Source organism: Rhipicephalus sanguineus, chromosome 1 (assembly GCF_013339695.2).
Source record: "Rhipicephalus sanguineus isolate Rsan-2018 chromosome 1, BIME_Rsan_1.4, whole genome shotgun sequence".
Lineage (NCBI taxonomy): Eukaryota > Metazoa > Arthropoda > Arachnida > Ixodida > Ixodidae > Rhipicephalus > Rhipicephalus sanguineus.
The window spans coordinates 219080908-219103950 of NC_051176.1; the positions used below are offsets into that span (position 1 = coordinate 219080908).

The 23043-nt window shown below is 46.5% G+C and overlaps 1 protein-coding gene across 1 annotated transcript in view; it reads left to right on the top strand.

Annotated features, from left to right (window-relative positions):
• LOC119372175 (dual specificity protein phosphatase 22) overlaps positions 1 to 22214 on the top strand; it is an 89509-nt gene extending 67295 nt beyond the window's left edge. Inside the window, exons 4-6 of the mRNA XM_037642638.2 lie at positions 9793 to 9917; positions 17574 to 17745; positions 18561 to 22214. Of these exons, the coding sequence (XP_037498566.1) occupies positions 9793 to 9917; positions 17574 to 17745; positions 18561 to 18797 (534 nt within the window). The 3' untranslated portion in view covers positions 18798 to 22214. The remainder of the gene's footprint in view (positions 1 to 9792; positions 9918 to 17573; positions 17746 to 18560) is intronic.
• The last annotated feature ends 829 nt before the right edge of the window (positions 22215 to 23043 follow it).

Here is a 23043-nt window from a genome sequence, read left to right on the forward strand (position 1 = left end):
AAGTTTCACCTAAGCCGCACCGCATGACGGTCCCACTATAAAACGCACAAGCGCGGCTTCGCCGCTAGCTTTGTTTACTTACAGCGGTGCACGCTTTACAGGCGTAATTATGTTAACCTGTGTTCGACGTTCTTTCTCTGGCACATAAGCGCGGGGGAAAATGGAGGTTATGCCACTGCCCCATCACAGAATATGAGCGCATAACGCTTCCCGTCACGCGCCTATCTGCTAAAGGTAATAACATTTTACTTGGAAGATTGGTCGATTTGGACAGAGAGGTATTGCCCCGAGCATTAACCACTCAATATGGTCGTCCTCCCAGCACATTTCCCTCGAACTTTTCCCTCATTTCGCTTTAGCAACTCCTCAATCGCGCTCGAAGCCATTCATTCGTTTGATGACACACGATGGCGCACAGTCTACACTTGACAGACCAACGTTTTAGTCGAAATCGGGGTCTGCAACCTCTGGTCATCAATCTAGCTTACATTCCGACGTCGTCGGCTGCTAGAGGTAGAATGGGCGTTGCTGGACGGCGCCAAAGGGCGTCGATGTTCTGTGAGCGCCCTCTGCGGCTCAGCTATCGACCGTCTGCGGCCACACCTCGCCTTCATGCTAGCACGGCCAGTACTTATTGCGAAGCTACGTGTAGCCGCTTCAAACCAGTTCTTTTAGGACCAACTGCTGTGGTGGAGCTCATTTTCTTTCTGCTTATCTTCAGAGAGAATGGTCACTTTTTATCTGCTTCTTGACACAGGCCCCCGTTCGGCATTCAGAAAAAAGCTTGACTTCGCGTTTTACTTTGGACTTGCACAGACACATTTGTATCAACGCTGAAATTAACAAATTAAGTTTCTGACGGAGAAACTTATAATTAATGTGTTTTCTCTAGGATTTCACCAGGATTATGTGTCTTGTGTTTTATTCTTTTCTTCCCGTCTGTGTGCGCTGCAACGTTCCTAAGGTGCCTAAGGTTCCCTGCATGCCGAAGGCGCTTTTCCAAGGGTAACTCAATTAGCCTTCAACTGAATCGCCCGCGGTGAATGCCGATATGCGTTCGTCTTTTAACGTTAACGCAGTAACATGCTCATCTTGCAGCACAGCAAGAAATTTTAATTAAATTCTGTGGTTTAACGCGCCAAAACCACAATACGATTACAAGTGTGGCCATATGGATTAATTTTGACCGTCCGAGGTTCTTTAAGGTGCGCCTAAGTGTAAGTAAATTGGTGTTCTTGTATGTGGCCCCCATCAAAATGCGGCCGCCGTGGCCAGTCACCAAACCTATGACACAGCAAGAAAGAGAATCCAGACATTCGCAGAGACAAGCTGCAACAAAAGGCGCAAATTACTGGCAGCCATCACTCAATTATCAGTCTGCATACTACTTCAATGTACTATCGTGAGCAGTATGAGTGGGAACACGGGAGCGCGGGGCAAATAGCCTCAAACCGACGCAGGGTGATTCGCGGCGGCCGCTGTTTGCAACAAAGTGGAAAGGGCGCCACGACCACGTTCACACCGAACGCGGAGCACGCAAGCGGGCAAGCGGATTTTCAAAGCGGAGAGGCAGCGAGGCCGCGCGGGTGTCCAAACCGACCGCGTTGCCTTCTGCCCGCTCCGCTGCAGGGGCGGAGCAATCCACGGCGGACGTGTCGCCATCCTGCAGCACTACGCCATACAGCGCGCGGGCTTCTCGGGCCCTGATTGGCTGCGGGCCAACTTTTCCTCGCGGAGACAATCGGTCCGGGAGTGATCCGGGCAAACGGCCGCGGCTTTTCCGTTTTTGCGGATAATGCGTGTATGCTTTCCGGATCCGCGCTCGGTGTGAACACGGCACGCCCGCCTCGCAAAATACCGCCTTTCCATTTGTTTGTGTGTGTGCGCGGTTAACACATAAAATCAAGATACAGCACAATATGATTTTTAAAAAACGGTACTGCCCTTTGCTGCGCGTGAGCGCTACAACAGGCGCTACAATATGAAGCAGCTATTTGTGTGATGTATTTCGTGCATCGTAAAAACAGACGCGTGGTGGGAGTGACAACAGTTCATGGAAAAGCGTCACCCTTTTCCACTTTATTTTTGAAAGCGCCATCCGAGTATCGGTTAAATTTGGGTTTGGGGCCACGAACTCGCGTGTTCCCTGTCGTAGTGCTCACAGCAGTACCAGACCTTCGTCGTAAGTTTGTGCTTCAGTAGCATGTTTTCGATAAAGTTGTGCGCTCCGATTTCTGCCAAGATGTCGCGCCTTAGGTTTCTATCCGTATTTTTTTCATAGCGAGGGTCTCGTACCGGCAGGCTTGATGTCTTTAGGTAGCATGCGAGGGTTTGCTGGTCAGCTGCCAGTTCGTAAAAAAAATCACGTGCCACGTGACGCCAGCTGGCAAAAAGTATACTGTTCCACACTCGCCATCATGGCTTCGAGCGACACAGACTAACACACCCAGCGGCGGCCGCCGCTGTAGCTCAATTTGTAGAGCATCGGACGCGTTATCCGTAGGCTGTGGGTTCGTCTCCTACGGGAAGTTGTTTTTTCGTCCATATTATGCCGTATTACAACATTACCGATAAAACCTACAAAATAATGTTCCTTATGCTTCCTTGGCGTCATTGTCTCTTGGTTTCATTAGTATCAGTCTTGTGTAACATATAGCACTGCGTTTCTACTTTACGGCACGTGACGCAACAGTCCTTTCTCAAGGTAGAATTTCTTACGCTATATCGTTAAACAGCTCGGTTCGCAGAAATTCCGGTGTTGGCATCGGCGTCGTTGGAAGTGAGCGAAAAATCATCATCTTGTCCTTGACTGAAAAATCGAGAAAGATGCAAATAAAATATATAATAAAAATCTTAGGCTCGAGTGAGAATCGAACCCAGGCCTTCTGCGTGGCAAGCAGCTAGGTGTTCTACCACAGAGCCACGTCATTGCGTAAACTGATTCGGAAAAAAAATTGGAGGACCCTTAAGCTTCGCCTTTAAGGGTTGAACGCGATAGCGAAATCCGGCCCCTTGTTCGCACTTCAACCACTAAGTGCATACTTAGTAATCTGTATTGTTACACACGCACACGCACACAGATACACATGTGTGCGCGCGCGCAAATGGTAGAGGTTTTCGATCTAAAACAAGAATCGCATGGCCTCCAAGATGCACGCCGCGCGCTCGCCATCTCGAAGGTCATAAAGAGTCGAGACATATTTCTCACAATGCCTCACAGATGGCAGTACATTATCTAGTGTTTGCTGTTTGCTTGATCAACGCCTCCTCTAGAAAGCCAGCGTTGGCTTGATATGTTTTCCGCTAGATGGACATAGTTGTCCATTTTTAGAGCTGTTTGAACGTGTCTGTTTTTAGCGACGATGGCTGCACTATCCCGGCCTTTTTCGACTTAGTTTGATGGTCTCGCCAATGCGCCTACAAATCGCCGAGTGGGCTCGTTTTTGTCGTGACACCTGCCGAACAAAATGCGTTAAGGAGACTCCTTCACTACATGACATTTATGTAGTGTTTTTTTCTGAAGCAGCTGCAAGTGACATCGTGGCTTTGTGGTAGGACACCTGCTTGCCCCGCGAATGGCCCGGGTTCGATCCTCAATGGGACCAAAGATTTTATTCTTTATTTTATTTGCTTCTTTCTCGATTTTTCGCTCACGGACGATTTTTCGCTCACAACCAACGGTGCCGACACCGACACCGTAATTTCTGCGACACGAGCTCTCTAACGCTATCGCGTTAAAACACTATATGAATGTCATGTAGTGGAAGGAGTCTCCTTAACGCATGGAATATTGCGTGGCGGAAGCGTAGAATCGCTCCAGGCGTCAAAATATGTGAATTGCGCAACGAGCGGGTGTTTTAATTAAAGGCCCACTCATTACAAAGCGCCCAGACACATTTAATGTCCATCATCAGCAAAAGCATCAACAAAGTGAGCAGCTGCGTAGGTTCGCGTGTTGCCTTACGGAAGCGTAGTGGGCCCTTCGCCGATTGGCAAAATGATGAATTATGGCGTAGTGGGCAACTCGCAACTGTACTTGCAGTATGCATTCTAGGATAGTTTGAGACGACCAATGTTACGCGCCCAGACGTTCGTTTCCTTGCGGCACGGCTGAGGTGACCACCGAGAACCGGAGCAGGCTAGCAATTGAGAAGGCGATGCGCACGGGGTCCGATTACGCTATCGCGTTCTACTCTTGAAGGCGACGCTCAAGCGCCCTCCAAGTTTTATTTTTTTTTTTCTGGCTAGAGGGCACTTCGGCGTTTTGAAACGGTGCCTCCGGTTGTCAGACACTATTGATGCCCAGGATTATGTCGAGAATTAGGGTGCCTGAACTGCTCATGACGCACAGACGAGTAACTTTATGTTTGCTTCAGCATAAGACGGTGCAAGTTTTCGGGTTAATTCGTTAGCTTTCAGGCCTGGGCTTAACTAACGATTATTATATGTAATTTCATTAGTGAAGCGAAGCATTGTGAACGGAATCGTTGCAAGGTTGAAGGCGCGAGCCTATTACCCCGAAAATGCAGCGCTATTCTTTGCTTTTCGACAAACTGCACAGGTCACATTTGGCTTACTCAGCCTGGCTCCACAAGATCGGTGCCGATGTCGGCACATGGGACTCTCAAGCAGACCTCATCATTTGGAAGAAAAACGCCTTGCGCTCATTTTTTTTACAGCATAATGTCCTCCTTTTTACAGCAAGTAACCCGTCCTCGAACACGCACCATCACATTTCAAACCTCATTTTTTCCTCGGGCTGCCAGAGACTGGAACGACGTGCCTCACCATGCTGCTGCCGTACCAACTCATTCCGAATTCCTGGACATGTTGCAAACCTGTATTACACCATAACACCTGCATTCATTGTTCCAATATACAAACCACCCCTTATGTAATACCCCAAACGGGGTCTTTAAGGTAATAAAATGAAGTGAAATGAAATGAAATCAAAGTACTAACCACGATTCCAGCAACGAAATTACACAACCGCTTTTAGCATTGCCCAAACCTGCTCCTGCATGTTCCCTCACTAATCATTAGTCAGGAACATTCTATGGGAAGTAAAGTGGGCTTTATTTGGACTACTTTGCCATCGGCATAAAAAGAACATTTGTGAGTTAACTTCTAGAAAAAAGCTTCTAGTTATGTAAATGGCGGAGCAAAAAAATAAACTATCACATAAAGTTATAACGAAGACGAGAATTGCTCTACAATAATCTTTAAGCTCCCTTAAGACGCGGTTTAGGACTTCCAAGTGAGGGTTGATAGGGCCCAGGACACAAAACGCTTGTCAATGTACAAAACTGGGTTAAACCAGAACCTTTGGCGAATGTTGGTTATTCGCTCTTAAAAAATCTTATAAAAATACACGTGTATTGCTATAAACCTGCCTCACTTTATAATGCAATTATCCTTAAGTGTACTCTTGGAAAACTTTTTTGGGAGTTTAACGATCGCAACAAATACAGGGCACACCCTCACAGGGTGAAACCCAAGTGTTCCGAGGTCGGTAACAGTATTCCCCACTCTTACATCCTGAGAACTCCTAGTTCGTGGCTCAAAGGACAAAAAAAAGGGGGGGGGGGGGAGGGCAGTCGACTGGTACAGAAAGCCCCCGCAATCAAGGTAAATGCAATAACGTAGTTTTTACTAGTGTTTGAGCTCAGCGCGCGCTGCAAACCCTTCAGCCCCAACCCCGAAGTCAAGCAACCTAATCATAAGAGCAAACACGATTCCTGAAAGAACGGTTCTGAGAAGCTGACTCGAGCGTCTCGGAGAGAACGACGTAAACCTTTCGTCATTCTTGTGGCTTTCAGCATATCATAGGTAAAGCACGGCGAGACCACTGCGTCAACACTATCCCGAATCTAAGCTTCTCGTGTGTATGCCAATGTGCGTCTGTTGCGAAATGGTGTATTCCTAGCTGTAGCTTCCGCTCGTATTACTTACACAGAAGTCACTGACCGCGTACGCGTCATGTGCCTTACAGCATAGCACCGCGAAGATCTTTATGATGATGCTGTTTTAGCTTATACAGTGGACGATATTGCATATGCCTGCCATTTATAGAGCCAAACTGCGTTAACCAAACTCTTCGTTAATGCTCATTCGTTTTACGGCCCAAGAACATACCATAATAACGTCACGAAGTTCTTTTGTTTGTTTGTTTGTTTGTTTGCTTGTTTGTTTGTTTGTTTGTTTGTTTGTTTGTTTGTTTGTCTGTTTGTTTGTTTGATTGTTTGTTATGAGGCCCTCCGTCACGAGGAAGGCTGGCTGACGAATTATTTTAACCGCCTGAGGTTCTTGAACCTAGACGACGATCTCGCACTCTGCACCCGGCTAAATGCGGCGACGCTGCAGAATCGAAGGTCGCACAAGAATAATCAGATAGCCAGTCTTGCGAAATTTCAAAATGAGCGCGTTTTTAGACACTCTTTTCATCCGGCAAGCAGGCGCGCTTCAATCCCCGGCGACGCAGCAATCATGGCGCAAGCGAGATGCCACATCAACAAACGCCCGGAGTAATTGCCATTTCGTCGACCGCCTTACCGATGAAAGAACACAGGCAATATGCGCGGCCGACCCGCGCGTACTTTTCTAACCAAACCGAAAGCAGGGAGCCCTGCTAGAGCACGTTTCGTGCTGTTGATGGCAGTCTGGCAGTCTGGTTTAGTATAAGGTTAAGCGACAATCTCATATACCGTGCAGCTCTTTGCGATAACGACGCCAGTCTTTGGTAGTAACGATAGTAATCGACTAAGCGGCATAAAATTGTGGCAATCTAAAAATGGAGAATATCTATCTATCTATCTATCTATCTATCTATCTATCTATCTATCTATCTATCTATCTATCTATCTATCTATCTATCTATCTATCTATCTATCTATCTATCTATCTATCTATCTATCTATCTATCTATCTATCTATCTATCTATCTATTTTAGAATAACAGAGAGCTGAGCTAGTTGGTACGTATTCATTCTAAAAAGAGACAAGGCGTGCAAACACGGACACAAGAAAGAGGTCAGGACACCACAAACGCCGACTAACAACTGAAGAGACGCACACCGGCTGAAAAGAAAGAAGGCACGAAAACTTATCTGCGCATGCCCATGCAACAGGCGAACCTATCAATCCGGCACGCGTGGCGGTCTACGTGGAAGATAACTGTTAAGGCATTTAATTTCATCTTTATGCAAGTTAATCGACGGTTGGCTCACGCATGCGCTACCGCTATTCTCGATATGCCATGCTTCAATCATCAGGCGCGTTTCTTCATTTCTATGCCGGTACAACACTGCGCATTCATCGAATTTTGGCGTGCACTTACAATCTCGACAATGTGAAGATAGATTAGCAGGTGAGCCTCCTGTTAGCGATCCCTTATGTTCCAACAATCTCTGGTTGATGCATCGGCCCGTCTGTCCTACGTAGAAGCGGCCGTAGCTGAAAGGGATCTTAAGGGCGAGACAGACGGTACGATTTTCCATGCGATGCGACGTCCGACACGGCGGTGGGGAAACCGGAATGGTGACCTTTCATAGCATCGGACAGCCACCATTCCCTCTCCCCCACCGCCGCGTCGGCCGGCACATCGCATGGAAAATCGTACCGTCTGTCTCGCGCTTTATACACCACACTCGTACGGCAATCAGTGAATTTGTTGGTGTGTTTTACGAAACAAATATCGGTCCGCTTCTTGTCTTTTACTCGCTCATTCTTCCTCTGCACAGCGGCACAAATCTTACCTAGCTTATTGGCAGCCGTGAAAACAACACTACTTCCTACTTTCTTTAGCCTGTGAGATATGCAGTGAATGTGCGGTATACCTACGACACGTTTCTTCCTATCGCTTTCTGCAACCATGCTCGGACTTGACACAATAGACTTCTTTAAACGTTCAGCGACCGTGTCCACTGCATCACGAGGATAGCCTACATCTAAAAGACGCGTAACCTGTGCGCTAAAGCTATCACTCATTTTGTGCTCACACGACTTGGTGAAGGCTGACTTAAGGCAAGACATGGCGATGCCGTTTTTTGCAACCTTCGAGTGCTTCGACGAAAAATTTAACGGCGGTTTCGAAGATCTAGGAGAATACTGCCAGCACACGTGGTTCTTCTGGAACGTTAAGGAAATGTCTAGAAATTGTATTCCATTATTCTGAGGCACCTCTTTAGGAAAGCTCAGCCCTCCTCCATTTAATTTAAATTTTTCGCTCACGGAAGTTACCACGTTTTCGAAGTCCTCACCACTGCAAAAAATCAAGTAATCGTCCACATAACGAAAAACCTTAATAACCGAATTACCTAAGGCGCCTTCCAAAAGATTGTCAATCTTGCTAAGGTATAAATCACTAAGAACCGGAGCAACCTTAGAACCAATACATCTCCCTGATTTCTGATCAGGGAGATGTATGAGCCAGATTTCATCGCTCCGCGGTGATTACCAGTGACCGCCTTTTAAAAATTTCAAAGCGGCTATAGGCTATTTTCAGGAAGGGCTTCTATTCGCCCATTTCACTTGACCACTTATTTCCACTGGTTAAAAAGTTAATTTTCCTAATTTCTATAATTACTGCCGTAATTAATGTTTCTACGCATCTCAAAATGCCCTCTCCCACAGTAAAGGTAACGCCGCAGGTAGCACGCAGATACCTCCTTTCTGTGATTTTTAAAAAATACTGGACACATTTCTTGAAACACCCTGTGTGTAACAGAATATATGTTTAATTAGCATGGCATATACCAGATTGTACACGCATGCATGTATGACAATCACGCGATATACAGCGAACTAGATGTCCCGACATGAATGACTTCATTAGCCTCAATGACAAACAAGAAGATGTATGCAGCTCTTTGCTGGCTGCCTCGCATTACATCGATTCCCACATTGCGTGGGATCTGCCGATTTTTTAACGTATTTATTGCTGTACGTTGCGCTCACGTTCCGCGCGTGTTCTTAAACATAAATTCGTGTTTTTCTTATGATCAGTTTTTTTTTTAATTTTTCAAACTTGATATACTTTTTCTGGAAATCTTTCCAACCGACCGCGCTTAACTTTTATCAGATTATGCCTAAATTCCTTGCAAATAGTATGAAGCTAAAACTTCGAAAACCGTTTAATTTGTAATTAAGAAAAAAAGATTACTTGGAAAGTCTCCTTCACGGAACGTGACAAGTGAGGACGATATTTTTTTTCTTTTGTGAGATAAATCTAAGAGCCCATTTTTATAGGTTGGGATTAATACCAATATCATGTTGAATAAGCGTGCAAAATTTCACGGTCATACTGTTTTTGATTTTTGAAACAAGGTAAATTTAATTTTGTGCACCAGTCTGAAATTCGATACTTGACCATAAGCAAGTAAGAAAAGCTACAGGGTCAAAATTGCACAGACTGAAGGCCACAAGCTCTCTTATTGAGCACGCAGAATTCCACAAGACAATATGGTACCGTTCCTGAGATATAAAGCTGAAACCAGGATTACCTGTTTACCCTACCATATCCCCTTCAACGCGTAGGTGCGGTGGTTAGGCTCACGAAGCACATAAGTTGATCGAAACGTGAATTGTCTATATCGCACGAAATGGACACCGAGATAACACAATAACTGCGAATACAAACACTTCGCGCGCCGCTGCACCATGCCACGTCACAGAAGCTCCGCTGTGGTGTGGTTCAATTTTATTCAGTTTCCTGTTTTCGCAAGTGTCCTTCGTTGCAGGACGGGTTAAGTGTCGCTGCCTAACGAAAAGCAAACGAACGCTATTCTCGCGCAGGACAAGGAATATCTCTGCATCCAGGCTTCAGACACCCCCGGCCAGAACCTGTCGCAGTTCTTCTCCCAGTCCAATGACTTTATCCACCACGCTCGAATGGAAGGCGGCAACGTCCTCATCCATTGGTAAGCAGTTCTCACAAGCAGGAAATATATCATGGTGCGTTATTAAGCACCAATCTGCTCAGATTCTACCATGTGTGAGCACATTTACTATCATTCGCAGGGACACTGAACTAATTATTGTGCACTCGAGTGAAACCTTCCTGCAAACTGTTTAGCGATGTTCGGAGTCATTGCGCAAAGTTTGAAATGTGTGTATGTCACTTGCACGGAACTTTTTAACGAGCACTGCTTTGAAATTAAAGGGGGCACCTTGCAAGCTAGCAGACATTACTAGAGATTCAAAGGCTTACGAAATTACAACAATGAACTAAACTTGTCTTGAGTCCAATCCCCCCCCCCCCCCCACACACACACAGAGTTTGTGAGCGGTGAACGGCACACTGGGCAGCTTTGGTTAGAACTGGTTATTGTTGGCTAAGTGTGGATAAATTATTGCTTGTGTTAGTGCTAACTAATCTCGGCTAAAGTAGGCTCTCCGCTCTTGTACCAGCAACGTCGCCTTCATTTAGTCATCCAGTCCTAAATTCATTGATGATCTAGCGTACACATGGACAACAACCTAAGTTGGATCTGCTCGTGATTTTCCTTTAAACTGCGGTCAGCGAAAAAGAAATGTGTACCCAAGACGACGACGCACTTTTAAAATTCTCAAGGTCAACAAAGCGCTTCTCAAGTTGTGCTACTAGCGCTCTATATTATGCGTCACGCACCCCTCGGATAAAATATTCACCGAGGGCACTGAGGAATTACCCAACTTTTGGTCCAATTAGTCGACTCTCTGCCCAAAATGCGCTTATATCGTTATTTCGTCTCTCGCCGTCGGCATCCGCACGTACCGCACAGATTTTATTGCATTGCATTTTAAAGCGGCGACTCGCTTCGGCTCTTCTCTCTAATTTGTATGTATGCTACCCCGACATTTAGACCTTGAAACATCTCTCTCTGCATTATGAAGAAATCACATTCCGATGGTTCGTTCCAAACCTGATTGCCCTTGTACGCAAGCCCCATGCTCTAAGCACTAGGTCATGGACACATAGTTAAATATGAAGTAAAACGTTTACAAACTTTTCTTGCACAAGCCAGCTCTTTCAGCCTTTTGGCGCACTACGCGTGTCACGTAGTATTATTTTATTTTTACAAAGTGAGCGCACGCATATTCTAGCCAATGATAAAGATTGTAATTGTGGAACGTGTTCGTCGCCGAAATTCGCTGCGCGTCCCTTATCGTACACTTAATTCGCTGCTGTGGCGGATTTCTAGGAAGCCAAGCACGTCAATATGTTGAATGGTGAATAAGGGACCCACTTTCTCCGCAAGGTCTGCACCGCATCTCTTATCGCAATGCGCCGTTCTTGCGGTTTTACCGCGATAGCAATTATATGGACACTCTCAGCGCGTTCTTCTTCTTTCCCCACAAAGGGTCCCACAGAGGGTGAGGCCGGCATCTGTTTTTTTTTGTCAACCTATGTGGCAGCGAGAATATATTTCGATGAGTTCGAAAGGAGAGTATTATTCTGGTAATTTCCCAACGACCCACAAAGTCGTTACATGTTGTAGTACGTATTACTGTTCATTTACTGGTGACAACTTCGTTTATGCTCATTTACCTTCGATTCGATTAATAAAAGTGGGAATATGAAGCCGTGTGCGTTATCTTTTCTTTGGACTGCAGTTGCTGGCCTGCGCGTGTTAACTAGTGTCTCACACCGCAAACAGAAAGTTGCCTTCGCCCTATTAATACCCTTAATTAACCCTTAACCTTTACCAGGAAAAAAATGAAACACAAACAAAAAGTTGCCTTCCCCTTGCTAATACCCTTACTGCAGATATGCACCCTTTACAGGGGCAGAAAAATGAAACAGAAACGCAAAGTTGTCTTTGCCTTACTATAATACACCTAATGCAAATATGCGCCCTTTACAGGGACAAAAAAAGTTAATCACAAACGAAAAGTTGTCTTCCCCTTGTTGATACCCGTCCCGCACATATGCACCCTTTACAGGAAGAAAAAAAATGAAATGAAACGGAAAGTTGCCTTCCCCTCGCTAATGCCCTCAATGCAGGCATGCACCCTTTACAGGAGCAGAAAAAATGAAACAAACGGAAAGTTGCCTTCTCCTTGCTAATACCCTTCATGCAGATATGCGCCCTTCACAGGGGCAAAAATATGCAACACAAACGGAACGCTGCCTTCCCCTCGCCAATATCCTTACTACTGCAGATATGCACCCTTCACAGGGGCAGGAAAAATGAAACAGAAACGGAAAGTTGTCCTTCCCTTGCTAATATACCTTAATGCAAATATGCGCTCCTTTACAAGGGCAAAAAATGCAACACAAACGGAAAGCTGTATTCCCCTCGCTAATGTCCTTACTACTACAGATATGCACCCTTCACAGGGGCAGAAAAATGAAACAGAAACGGAAAGTTGTCTTCGTCTTGCTATAATACACCTAATGCAAATATGCGCCCTTTACAGGGGCAAAAAAAATGCAATACAAACAGACAATTGCCTTCTCCTTGCTAATATCCTGTAATGCAGAGGTGCACTCTTTACAGGGGCAAAAAACGTAATACAAACGGAAAGTTGCCTTCCCCTCGATAATACCCTCAATGCAGATATGCACCCTTTATAAGGGCAAAAAATGAAATCGAGGAAGAAAGTGAGTTGCAACGCGCAAACCGTGATCAGTGCGCTTTTCGGAGGGGGGGGGGGGGGGGGGGGGGAACTAACATGGTGTTACTAACATGGCGGCGCGCTAGAAAGAGGGAAAAACGGAAAGGGTATTGCCATTCCAGCAACAAACGTCAGCCCCTGGGTTCTCGCTCTATCGCTTTCTTCTGCTGACACGTCATGACAGCTAAGCGGCGACAGCTTAGCGGCACTGCTAAGCTTTAGGACGAGTCCTCTTACCGGCTACGGCGGTCGCATATCAAGGGCAGCGAAATACAAGAAAAAACACACCAGTGTGCTTAGATTTAGGTCAACACTAAGGAAACCCAGGTGGTCAAACTTATTCCGGAATTTACCGCTACGGCCTTCCCCATAATCACATCGTGGTGTTGGCACGTAAATTTCCATAACTTTTTTTTCATAGCTGGTGCGCCCACATATATCAGCAATATTACAGTGATCCACCCAGAAGCATGACTGTGCTTCGGCACTGCGCGAGGCTGCTTCTCGGTGGGCCAGTATTGAGCACTTCACAGCAGAGAGACAGCGCACGTCAAGATAGTGGACAACCGATGGATAGCACAGCGCTTGATGTACATTACTAAAATGCGATACCCTCTCCACGTATTCTTCTCAATCGGGTCGCTCGTGAGAGCCATCAGTTCAATCTGCAAAGCGCTTCGGCCACCGCTCGAGCTGGGAAGTCATACAGAACGTAATAGTACACCTTCTACAGTGACTGGAAAGTCAATAATGTAGAACCTCCTTCCGGCAGAAGTGCAATGTATTTGCTCCCCATTCTTTCCGCACTAAAACGAAAAGGTTTTCTTGTTATTGCGCAGACATATAAAAGCGCCGTCTCCTCTGATCAATACACAAGCCCGCCACTGTCACGTGCGCATGACCAGTAAGATCTATAAAAGGCAGCGCGGGCACTAAGAAAACTCGCTGCAAAAACGCTCGCGCGGAGAAGCTCTGCAGCGATAAGTCCGGCCGACAAAAAAATGGACGGGCCAAGGAATTCCATCGGTACGAAGCAGGAGCGCAACAAACACTGATCGCGCACATATCTGCGACGTGCCATGACTGGCACTGTTCCTCGAAATCGGCATGCTTTTCGGCAAGTATAGCATGCTGCATCACGTATCCGCAGAGTGCAGGGGTGACGGGAGGACCTAGTGATGAATAGGGAGTGGTATATATGTCATGAAACGACGATCGCGCGACAATGAACACTCCTCGAAGAAATCCCTTATACTAGGGATGGTCGATTAAAATTTTTAATCGATTAATCATTAATCGTTCATCGATTTAGCCTTTAATCGATTAATTGCTTTCGGTGGGATGTTTTAATCGATTAATCGATTAATCGACATTTTTTATGGGTGCTTTAAAACCGATGCCTCTTCGTTTGAGAGGCATCGTTCGCGTTTGATATGGACCCAAATCTTTTTATCAGACGCGCTGACGATCGCAGATTCCCACTTTCGAAAGTGTCGACGACGGGTCCCTTGTGCCCAGTGTGCGAAAATTCCCACTTTCGCACACTAGACACAAGGGACCCGTCGTCGTTGCTTGATGTCGCGGATTCAAGCATCTGTGGCCATCATCCCTGGACTATTCGGCAGCAGGTCGTATTTTCTCGAAGCCTGCCTACTCGAGCTCATCGAAACCGGAGGCGCGTTCGGGGACCACACTGGTTGGAAAGTCGCAGCTGAAACATGCAGAGTGGCGGAGGGTGAGGAAATCCCGAGAAAGGTAAAAGAGAGACGAGGAGGAAGAGGAATTAAATAAGGCGCTCGCTCTCGTAAGCATGGCATCTTTTCTCGGTTTGTCGGTTAGGTATCTTGCAAGCCCTACATAATACTATAATTGCGGACTGACGCGATATTTTCCTTGAGGTCACCCATGCAGAGATTACACACAAACATACTGGCCTCAAACAGACCATCAGTAGTGCGGGAAATAGAGTGACATAAGTTTCTGCCTCCCGGCTAGAATAACCAGCAGCTGCGCCAGTATACTCCGCAGGTTTCACCTGATCGTTGCCTTAACGCGGCGCCACTCGCACCTTTTCAATTGTGCGTGCAGCCTGAACTGTGAGCGCTATCTAGTGTATCAGTCATTACAACATAAATTTCGCGAGCTGTGCTTCTTTCTTGACATAGCAGAAGACGGGGGCCTCTAGCTGAAAGCTGTATTTCTACCTAAGTATGTGACCATACAGTATTACTAAATGCTACAAGGTCACTTCTTCAATAGTAATGCACTGGATGCTAAACGTTCGGTAAACCGACGCGTAAAGTTGGGGATTACATAAAGGGTCTATAAGACCCTTTTCACTATTCGCGACTGCGCATTCCTGCGCTACATTTTCTCTCAACTAATTTATTATTTATTTGTTCATACTGTCAACCCTCATAGAGGGTCATAACAGAGAGGACAATACAATTACATACATAAGAAATGCACAAGGCACATAAAGTTGCGTAATATTCGGCACTTCACAATGAAAACAGGTATTTACTTAAATAACAATTCAGAATTCAAAATAACAATTCAAAATTCACTCACATTTTCAAAATATTTACAATGAACATGAGGTCGCTTACATCATTTAGCATTGAAAAAAATTACATTGAACAATCTCGTAAATGCGCTTCTACAGCATTTTCGAAGTCGGTGACGTCATTTAAAACAACAGCGTTTGCTAGTTTGTTCCACATTTCTACATCTAGGAAGAAAGAATATCGAAACGTGTTAGTATTTGTTTGGTATGGTTTTATGACGCAATCTTGGTTAGTTCGGGGGTTTCTTTTGCCTGGGGCGTGTAAATATTTGAGCTTATCAATCTTAGGTTGATCGTGAATTATTTGAAAAAATACCTTCAGCCTATATTTTTTTCTCCGTAGTTCAAGATAATCTAATTTGCATCTCTGTAACATCAGCGTGACCGATTCCTTCCTTCGGTACGTTGAACAAATAAAACGCGCTGCCAGTCTCTGTATTCTTTCCAGCTTCTTCTTAAGGGACACTTGATGGGGACTCCAAACAACGGCTGGCTATTCTAGTATCGTCCTAATGAAGGTGGTGTATGCAATATGTTCTACGTCACGCGATGCATGTTCTAGTTTTTTCCTCAATATGTATAACTTTTGATAGGCTGTCGTGCAGACGTTATATATATATGTTCATTCCATGACAATTTTCACGTAATTGTTACCCTAAGATACTTGAACTGGTGCGCATTCACCAACACGTGTCCACCAATGCTGTACGAAAAGGAATGGATAGTTTTCCTTTTGCTCATGTGTGTATATGTAGATTTAGACTAATTTATTGACATTTTCCATTTCCTACACCACTTATCTAAAATTTTCAAACAATTCTGAACTTTGAGTTGGTCGTCTAGCTTGGTAATTGCGGCGTATATTAAGCAGTCGTCTGCGAAAAGTTTAATCTGGACACCTTCTTCTGCCGCCACGCTACTGATGTCATTGGCAGCAACTTCCGTGCTTCAAGTGCTGGCTTCGAGAAGTGCTTGCCACATTTATTACACCTTGCAGTCTTCGTTTTCCCATCTTCAGCGAACAAAGACCACACTGTGCTCCTCTTCCGACTGCCCGGCATTATGACATCGCAAAGATAGCAGTGTAGCCACCGATGTGTAATAACACGCAACAAACGCCAGCCCCGCGTATACTCAGGCGACGATCAACCTGGCTCAACCAGCTTATGGGCGAGGAGGTGAAGGCACTAGAAGCAGCAGACTGTGAGCCGGAGAGAAGCGGGCAAGTTCATTTCTGCCTCGATTAAAGACTTTAGCCTCGATGGGGTGGAGCCGCCACCTGCCGGGGCTTGAAGCATTGGGGAGTGCTTGGAGTTGGACGCCGTACGCGACGGAGATCAGGGCGAGTTCATATCTTTCTCTATGTGGTATGGCCGCCACCAGCTCCGGGCTCGTTCTGCTAGCGCAGAAATATGCGCTGCAGTGAAAGCAGTGAAAGAGAGGCTATGTGCACGGCATCTGCGTCTCAGGATAGTGCGCCTCGCAGTCATGCGCTCCGGCCAAGGGGCGAGGTTGGAGGCGGGAGGGGGGGGTGCCGTAATCGATTAATCGAATAGTTTTAATCGATTAATTCGATTAATCGACAGGCTGAAATCGATGACGATTAATCGATTAATTGCGGACCTTTAATTGATAATCGAATAATCGTTCATCGATTTTACCATCCCTACCTTATACGGGCGCCAGCCCGTACAAAAATTTTTTTCGAGGTGTGATCGCCGCATAACTTCTTTTTTTACTCCTCAGTGACTACAACAGACGAGGTCGCAGTGCAGTGCTACAAAATTGGTGCAACTATATGTTACATACCCCACAAAGCTGCGATAAAAAAGGAAAGCGTGTCACTGTACGATTTTTCTTTACCGGATGAACACAATTACGCAGCAGAAGTGACAAATCATCCAGAACGCACCGGCGTCCCTATGTGTATTCCTGCATCCATCATTTATGCCTTCCCAACCCCTCAAATATGACTTGGCGGGTGCCGCTTTTTGGGTGAGTTGGCAATTTATATACAGAGCAGAGGTGCGCTAGAAGTCTGAGCAAGGCACACAAGTGCTCCCGTGTGTGTTCTTGCATGCTTTACCTTGTCTGTCCTATTCCCGCACTCTGTGACTTGAAGTTTCTGTATCCCACACGAACGAGCAGTATTCTTATGCTATATCGAAACAAATGCGAGAGAAAGAAGTTCAGATACGTAGACACCAAACTGCAGTTCACAGTCAACGCAACTTGGTCAGACAACCTGTCGCGATATTTATAAATCTAGTCGCCTACAAGACAGCCACTAATCATTTGATGCGACCGGGAGCTCACTCAGTGCTTGATGCCAGTGGCTCGCGCAATTTCCTCGCTTAGAGGAAAACTTGCCAGTGTGCGTAGCTTACCGACAGAGGCGCCACCCTCGCAGCCTCGCAGGAGTGTCTCGCAGCGTGACGATCGCCGTAGCCTACGTGATGTCCGTGACCAGCCTCAACTGGCGTGAAGCACTCAAGGCCGTGCGCGGAGCCCGGAGTATCGCGAATCCGAACTTCGGGTTCCAGAAACAACTGCACGAGTACGAGTGCAAGAAACTGCACGAGGCGAGTGCTGCCCTTACTATCTTTGCATGACATTGGGAAACACGCGAGAGTGCACCTGTACCTGCGCCGACAAACCGCCCTTCATCTGGTTAAAGTACGCCGAAGGCAAAACACCCATGCTTTACCACTGTGGCACACTACGCGCGCGTCTTCCTAAGGCCTTCAGGCTGTAACCAGGCTATATTATAAATTCAGGATAACACTAGGAAGTCGAGGTGTGTAAATGTCATGCGGGCTGCCATCGAATACCAAGGAGGCCACTGCACCTTCGGAGACAGGAGCGTAGCCAGAATTTTTTTTTTTTTTTTTTGCGGTGGGGGGGGAGGTTCAACCAACCTTTATGTATGTTCGTGTGTGTGTGTTTATGTGTACGTGTATATATACACACGCAAAATCGAAAAAATTCGGGAGTTTGAACCCCCCCCCCTCCGCCAATTACCGGAGACATTCGAAGAAACCGAGTAAAAAACATATGCATTGAGGTAGCTTGGTGCTAAGTAGCGACTCATTCGTCATCGCACTCAATACAACCTGTTCTTCAATGGAAAGTCAGCAAATAAAATGCACTAATAGCATGTCACTGTATGCGTAAACAATCCGGCGATCTTTTAGACATTTCTACAAGCATTTTGCAGCAGGCCGCGACCACATCACATACGCTCAATAATTTCAGATCTGGCAGGGGCTCGGCCCATTCACTGGCAGCAAAGCCGTCGCGAGGCTGTCTGCCACCGCCACCCCTGCGCACTGGGTGGCAGCGACCACGAGCTGCTCTCATCTCTGTCTCTGAATCAGTTGTTCTCACAAAAACGCAGGAACGCAAGAGGCTACGGCAGAAGTTCCCGCGCGAGAGCTTCTGTGAGGACGAGCAGGAGTGCCGCAAGCTGCTGGCGGCATACCACAACTCTGTGCGGCCCCTGGAGCCCAGCCCAAGCATATGCCGGCGCACGGGCACCCAGGGCTTGACGCCTCCTTCGTCGCCCCGCAGGCGCCGTCATCGCAGCCCGTCTCCGTCGGCCGGCCCTTCAACGAGCTACGCCAGGCCGCCCTGAGTGCGGCCCGGACACCCGAAGGGTGGTTGCAGCTCGCCGGGCCAGCTTGGCTCGCACGGGCGGCCACACTCCCTCGTTGTTTTACCTTTGACCCACGGCATACATTGCTACTATCCGCTTGGGAACCAGTCTCGCCCCAAAATGGCGGCGCAGCGGGCTCAATGTGTGTGCTGGAGGAACCATTGAGCGAAACTGATGCCTTTTCTGTTCATGCCCACGCCGAATTCGCGGGAGGTCAAGCTGCTCGTCCTATCGAAAAAAAAAAACGGAGGCACCCTAGCCGCATTCAAGCTTTTCACTAACAAAGGTGCGCACGGAAACGTTTTGAGATCAGTTAAGCATAAGAAAAACGTGAACAAACGAGTAGCGTCGGACGAAAAGCGAAGGTCGCTTCGCTTTGAGTGTGGCAACAGTTGAAGTTTATTATAGAACTGCCGGCGAAATCGGACCCTCTGGAAACGCGTCGTTGCTCGCCCTTTCCTTTTCTTCCTTGATATGAGGAAAGAATTCACGTATGTTTTGGCTGAAACAAACAAAAAGAAGCGTGATAACTGCGTTATTTAGAACATAATATTTTTGTAGTTCGTAGCATGAGAATTGATGGCAGCGACGAGAGAAACGGCTGCCTGATTGTCATGATAGCTTTGTTGCTAAAAGTCCTCCAAGCATGTCGCTTTCTTTATTTTATCGTGTGGGCGTAGCATGATTGTCTCGCTGTTGATTGTGTACTATTCTGTAAGCGACGTGGTTAGTCCACAGAGGTTAACACAGCTGTCATACATCCCCGAGTGTCGATCAAAATAGCGTGTTTGACATGGTGTTGATGAATGAGAACTGAAGATGTGGAAACGGCAAAAACCAGTGCTCAAAACAACGGCGAAAAAAGTGGACAGGCTGGCGTCTCGAAAAGGCACAGGAACGTTGTAGACAGCTGTTCAAAGTTTTATTCAGTGCTGTTCCCAGCTCCCTATAGTTGTTCATTGTCATTATCAAACGTAGCAGGCTTAGTAGCGATGTAGCTTGCTTCAACGACGATCATCGTCTTGAAATAGATAGCAAAAAGTTCGTGACAGACCCAAGGACATCAAAAAGGTGCTTAGCATACCTCACCTGTTTGAAAGAGACGCTTGTTGTTGCTGGGAGAGCAAAAAATATGTGTTGTGACATTTTCCACTGACGTAGCTCACGCCGCTCATGGGAGTTCGGTTGATGTCAAATCTTGTGGTGCCTTTCTTGTTGGAGACTGCCTCAGTGTTGTTGATTCGTTTATTGGCAGTTACCGCTGAGTTGTACGATGTTAAGACATGTTCATGCGTCGTGCGTAAAGGGTGTCGCATCGTAGGTTCACACCCACGTCGGTGCACGGTCAAAGACACTTTGGGCTGCGCACGTACAACAACCGTCCATACCTTATCGCGCGTATCCCTCCTTGAAAGTAGAAGAGGAAAGGAACAGGGATAGGCTTTGTGTTCAGCCGTGAGAAGGTCCAAGAGGTTGATGAAAGAGCAGTCATATCAAACACAAATGCACAGTCTCAATGTTGGGAGCACCGGAAATTCGACTTGACGAGATTAGACGCCGCAGCCACCAAAAAAAGAACGAGAAACAAACTCATGCAGATATTGATACATGGGTGATTTCCGCATCAATTGTGTGGTGGAAACACTCATGCAAAACGCCTCTAAGCGTACGACTCTTGATCAACACTTGCGCTATCTTTACTCGTTGCAAATTTGTTCGATAATTATGATAGCATAAAATACACAGAACCACGAAGCTAGCGCCCTTGCTATCATAGAATCTAGGAAATGGAGCGATCTGTCTCAAGTTTTCCCTTCAATATATGATAGAATCACTGAGACATGCGGTGGTCTAGGCAAGTGCACGAGCTGTAGGTACGAAGCCGATTCGTTTCGTTGGGACTGCGGTACCTGACAACCTCTTGCGCCTACTCTCGCGTCTGATATTTGTGTGTGCAAGGTCCAACGAGTTTATTTGTTTGCATGTGTTATGTCCTTTGAAGAAAACGAGCATAGAGGACACAAATGATCGAGATAAATGCGAAGAGTGAGGGCCAATCTTCACCTGAAAACAAAGGAAAACGTTCACGTCAGCGAAACGCTGTCCTGACTTGTCGCTGCGACGACGTGTCTCAAAGGAGACCTAGCTGCTCGGTTGCCATCGCTCCGGAGTGATATCACAAAATACCGTTCGGAGAGGACACAGATCATAAAGCTACGTGGAAGTTTGTTAAGCACAACAAGGACTCTTTTTTTTTTCTTTACGCAGCCGTTACAAGACAGCGTAGTCGCGGACGACAAGGAAAATCACATCAATCAAACACTTCCACGTGGTTTAGTGAGGTTCATAAACACGCTAAACACGCATGAGCCCATTCCGTACGGTCCTATGTATCGCTTATAACTTCTTTTCAACGCACCTGTTGTAATATCAAGACGACACGCACAATTTAGAGCCTAGATTTTTCCTCTCGATATCGCTTGAGAAATACATATATGACGCGTGCTGGGTCTTTGTGTCGAGTATCGTTCATAAAAAAAAAGGGCGCTTCAACTAGCCCTCATTGAGACAAGTTGTTTACGTGGTTTTGTAAGCCATGCGAAAGATGTAGTCACGCTATTCTTTCATGTGGCCGAAACTTCTGCACTGTTCGTTCACCGCTAGCGCACGACGCTCGGCTTGATTATATTGATGACGAGGAACGTTGTAGTGCAGCAGTCTAACGAGACGACTAGGAATAAGTTTATTCGAGAACCTAGCAAAGCGCGGGCATCGAAGTTTTCTTATAGTCACGACAATTTAGAACCAAAGGGCCTATTTTTTTTTTAAGAAACGATGACCCAGAGTACAGAGCCGCTTACACGCGAAATGCAAATTGGTTAGAAGCGTGGATGTAAGAAACTCTGTCGTTAGAATATTCCCGCCCAGAAAATAATATGTATAAGATAAAGGAAAACGACTCAATGTTGTGTATTTGAAATGCCGGAGCGTACTAATACCACCGCTTTCTGACCGCAGACTTCAAGCCACAGTTTGGCCATCCCAACGATAGCGCTATGTTTTTCGCGCAAAATATCAGCAGCCTCGCAATACTTTGAGTCAACACGTGAGACACTCTCGCAGCTTATCGAATGGGCAGGCTTTAGCCGAGTGAGAAACGGGCACGAAGAATAGGTGAAAGGAGGCCGATTGCTCCAAACGCACCACTCGAACAGCTTTTTCTTTTTTGTCGTTGTTGTTGGAGTTCAATTACATTTGTTATTATTTTTTTTCCCTTAGCATCTCGCTACGTGCTCATCGCCTCGATGCAGGCGTCGAATTCAGGCTCGAGAATTGTCCTAGGAAAAGCTGTGCGGCGTCAGAGTATAGCATTACACTTTTGTCGCTGTGAAGGGAGAGAGAACAAAAAAAAAAAGAGGTCATACACACATAGATGCTAATGCTGGCCAGGCAAGCACTCTAACGCAAGCAAGTTAACTCGTTCAGAGATGTAGGATTTGCTGTGCCTTTTTTGAAGATAACAAAGTCATTCCTGCACTGTAAATAACACGTTTTTATAGCAGCAGAGGTTTCCCTAAACTTTTTTGACTACAGCACCACCAGTCCATATATAAATATATAAAGATATATATTATATATAGATTAACTTCTATAGAAAGAGAGACCATTTGCTCATTTTAACACTTCTGCTTCAGCAGACCTATACTCTCTAGCAATATTATCCTAGGGGTTAGTGACCAGTCCTGCGTGCCACACTCTCGGCACGTACGTCCTGTAGCTTTTTCTTGCGACGCCTTAGCGTCGCTTTTCGCAGTTTGCTCCCGATGACCGTTTCATTCCCTCCGCGCTACGCACAGCCCGCTGATGTCTGTGGCCGACCCTCCGCACCGCGACCTCGAGACTACAGAGTCTGCGCGTGCCAGTAGTTCGTAGCCGCTTGTCTGTATCTGTACTCTAGCTACCTTCCCGAGAAAGGATTCGCGGGTCCCTCTTCAGTTTGCCTTTCGGGAGCCCGGCGGCGGCGCCTCATTCAGCACGCGCCCAGCACAGCAGAATGCAGCGACCTGGACGCGGCCCTATGCGCGAAGCATGCGCGAGCGTACGTGCATTTCTGTCCACAAGACGCATATCTCACGAATGAAGAGAGATAGAGGGAGACCCTCTGGGACGCAGCTGAGAGTAAAGTTGGGGGGGGGGGGTCATTTGAACAGTTGCTGCCACGAGG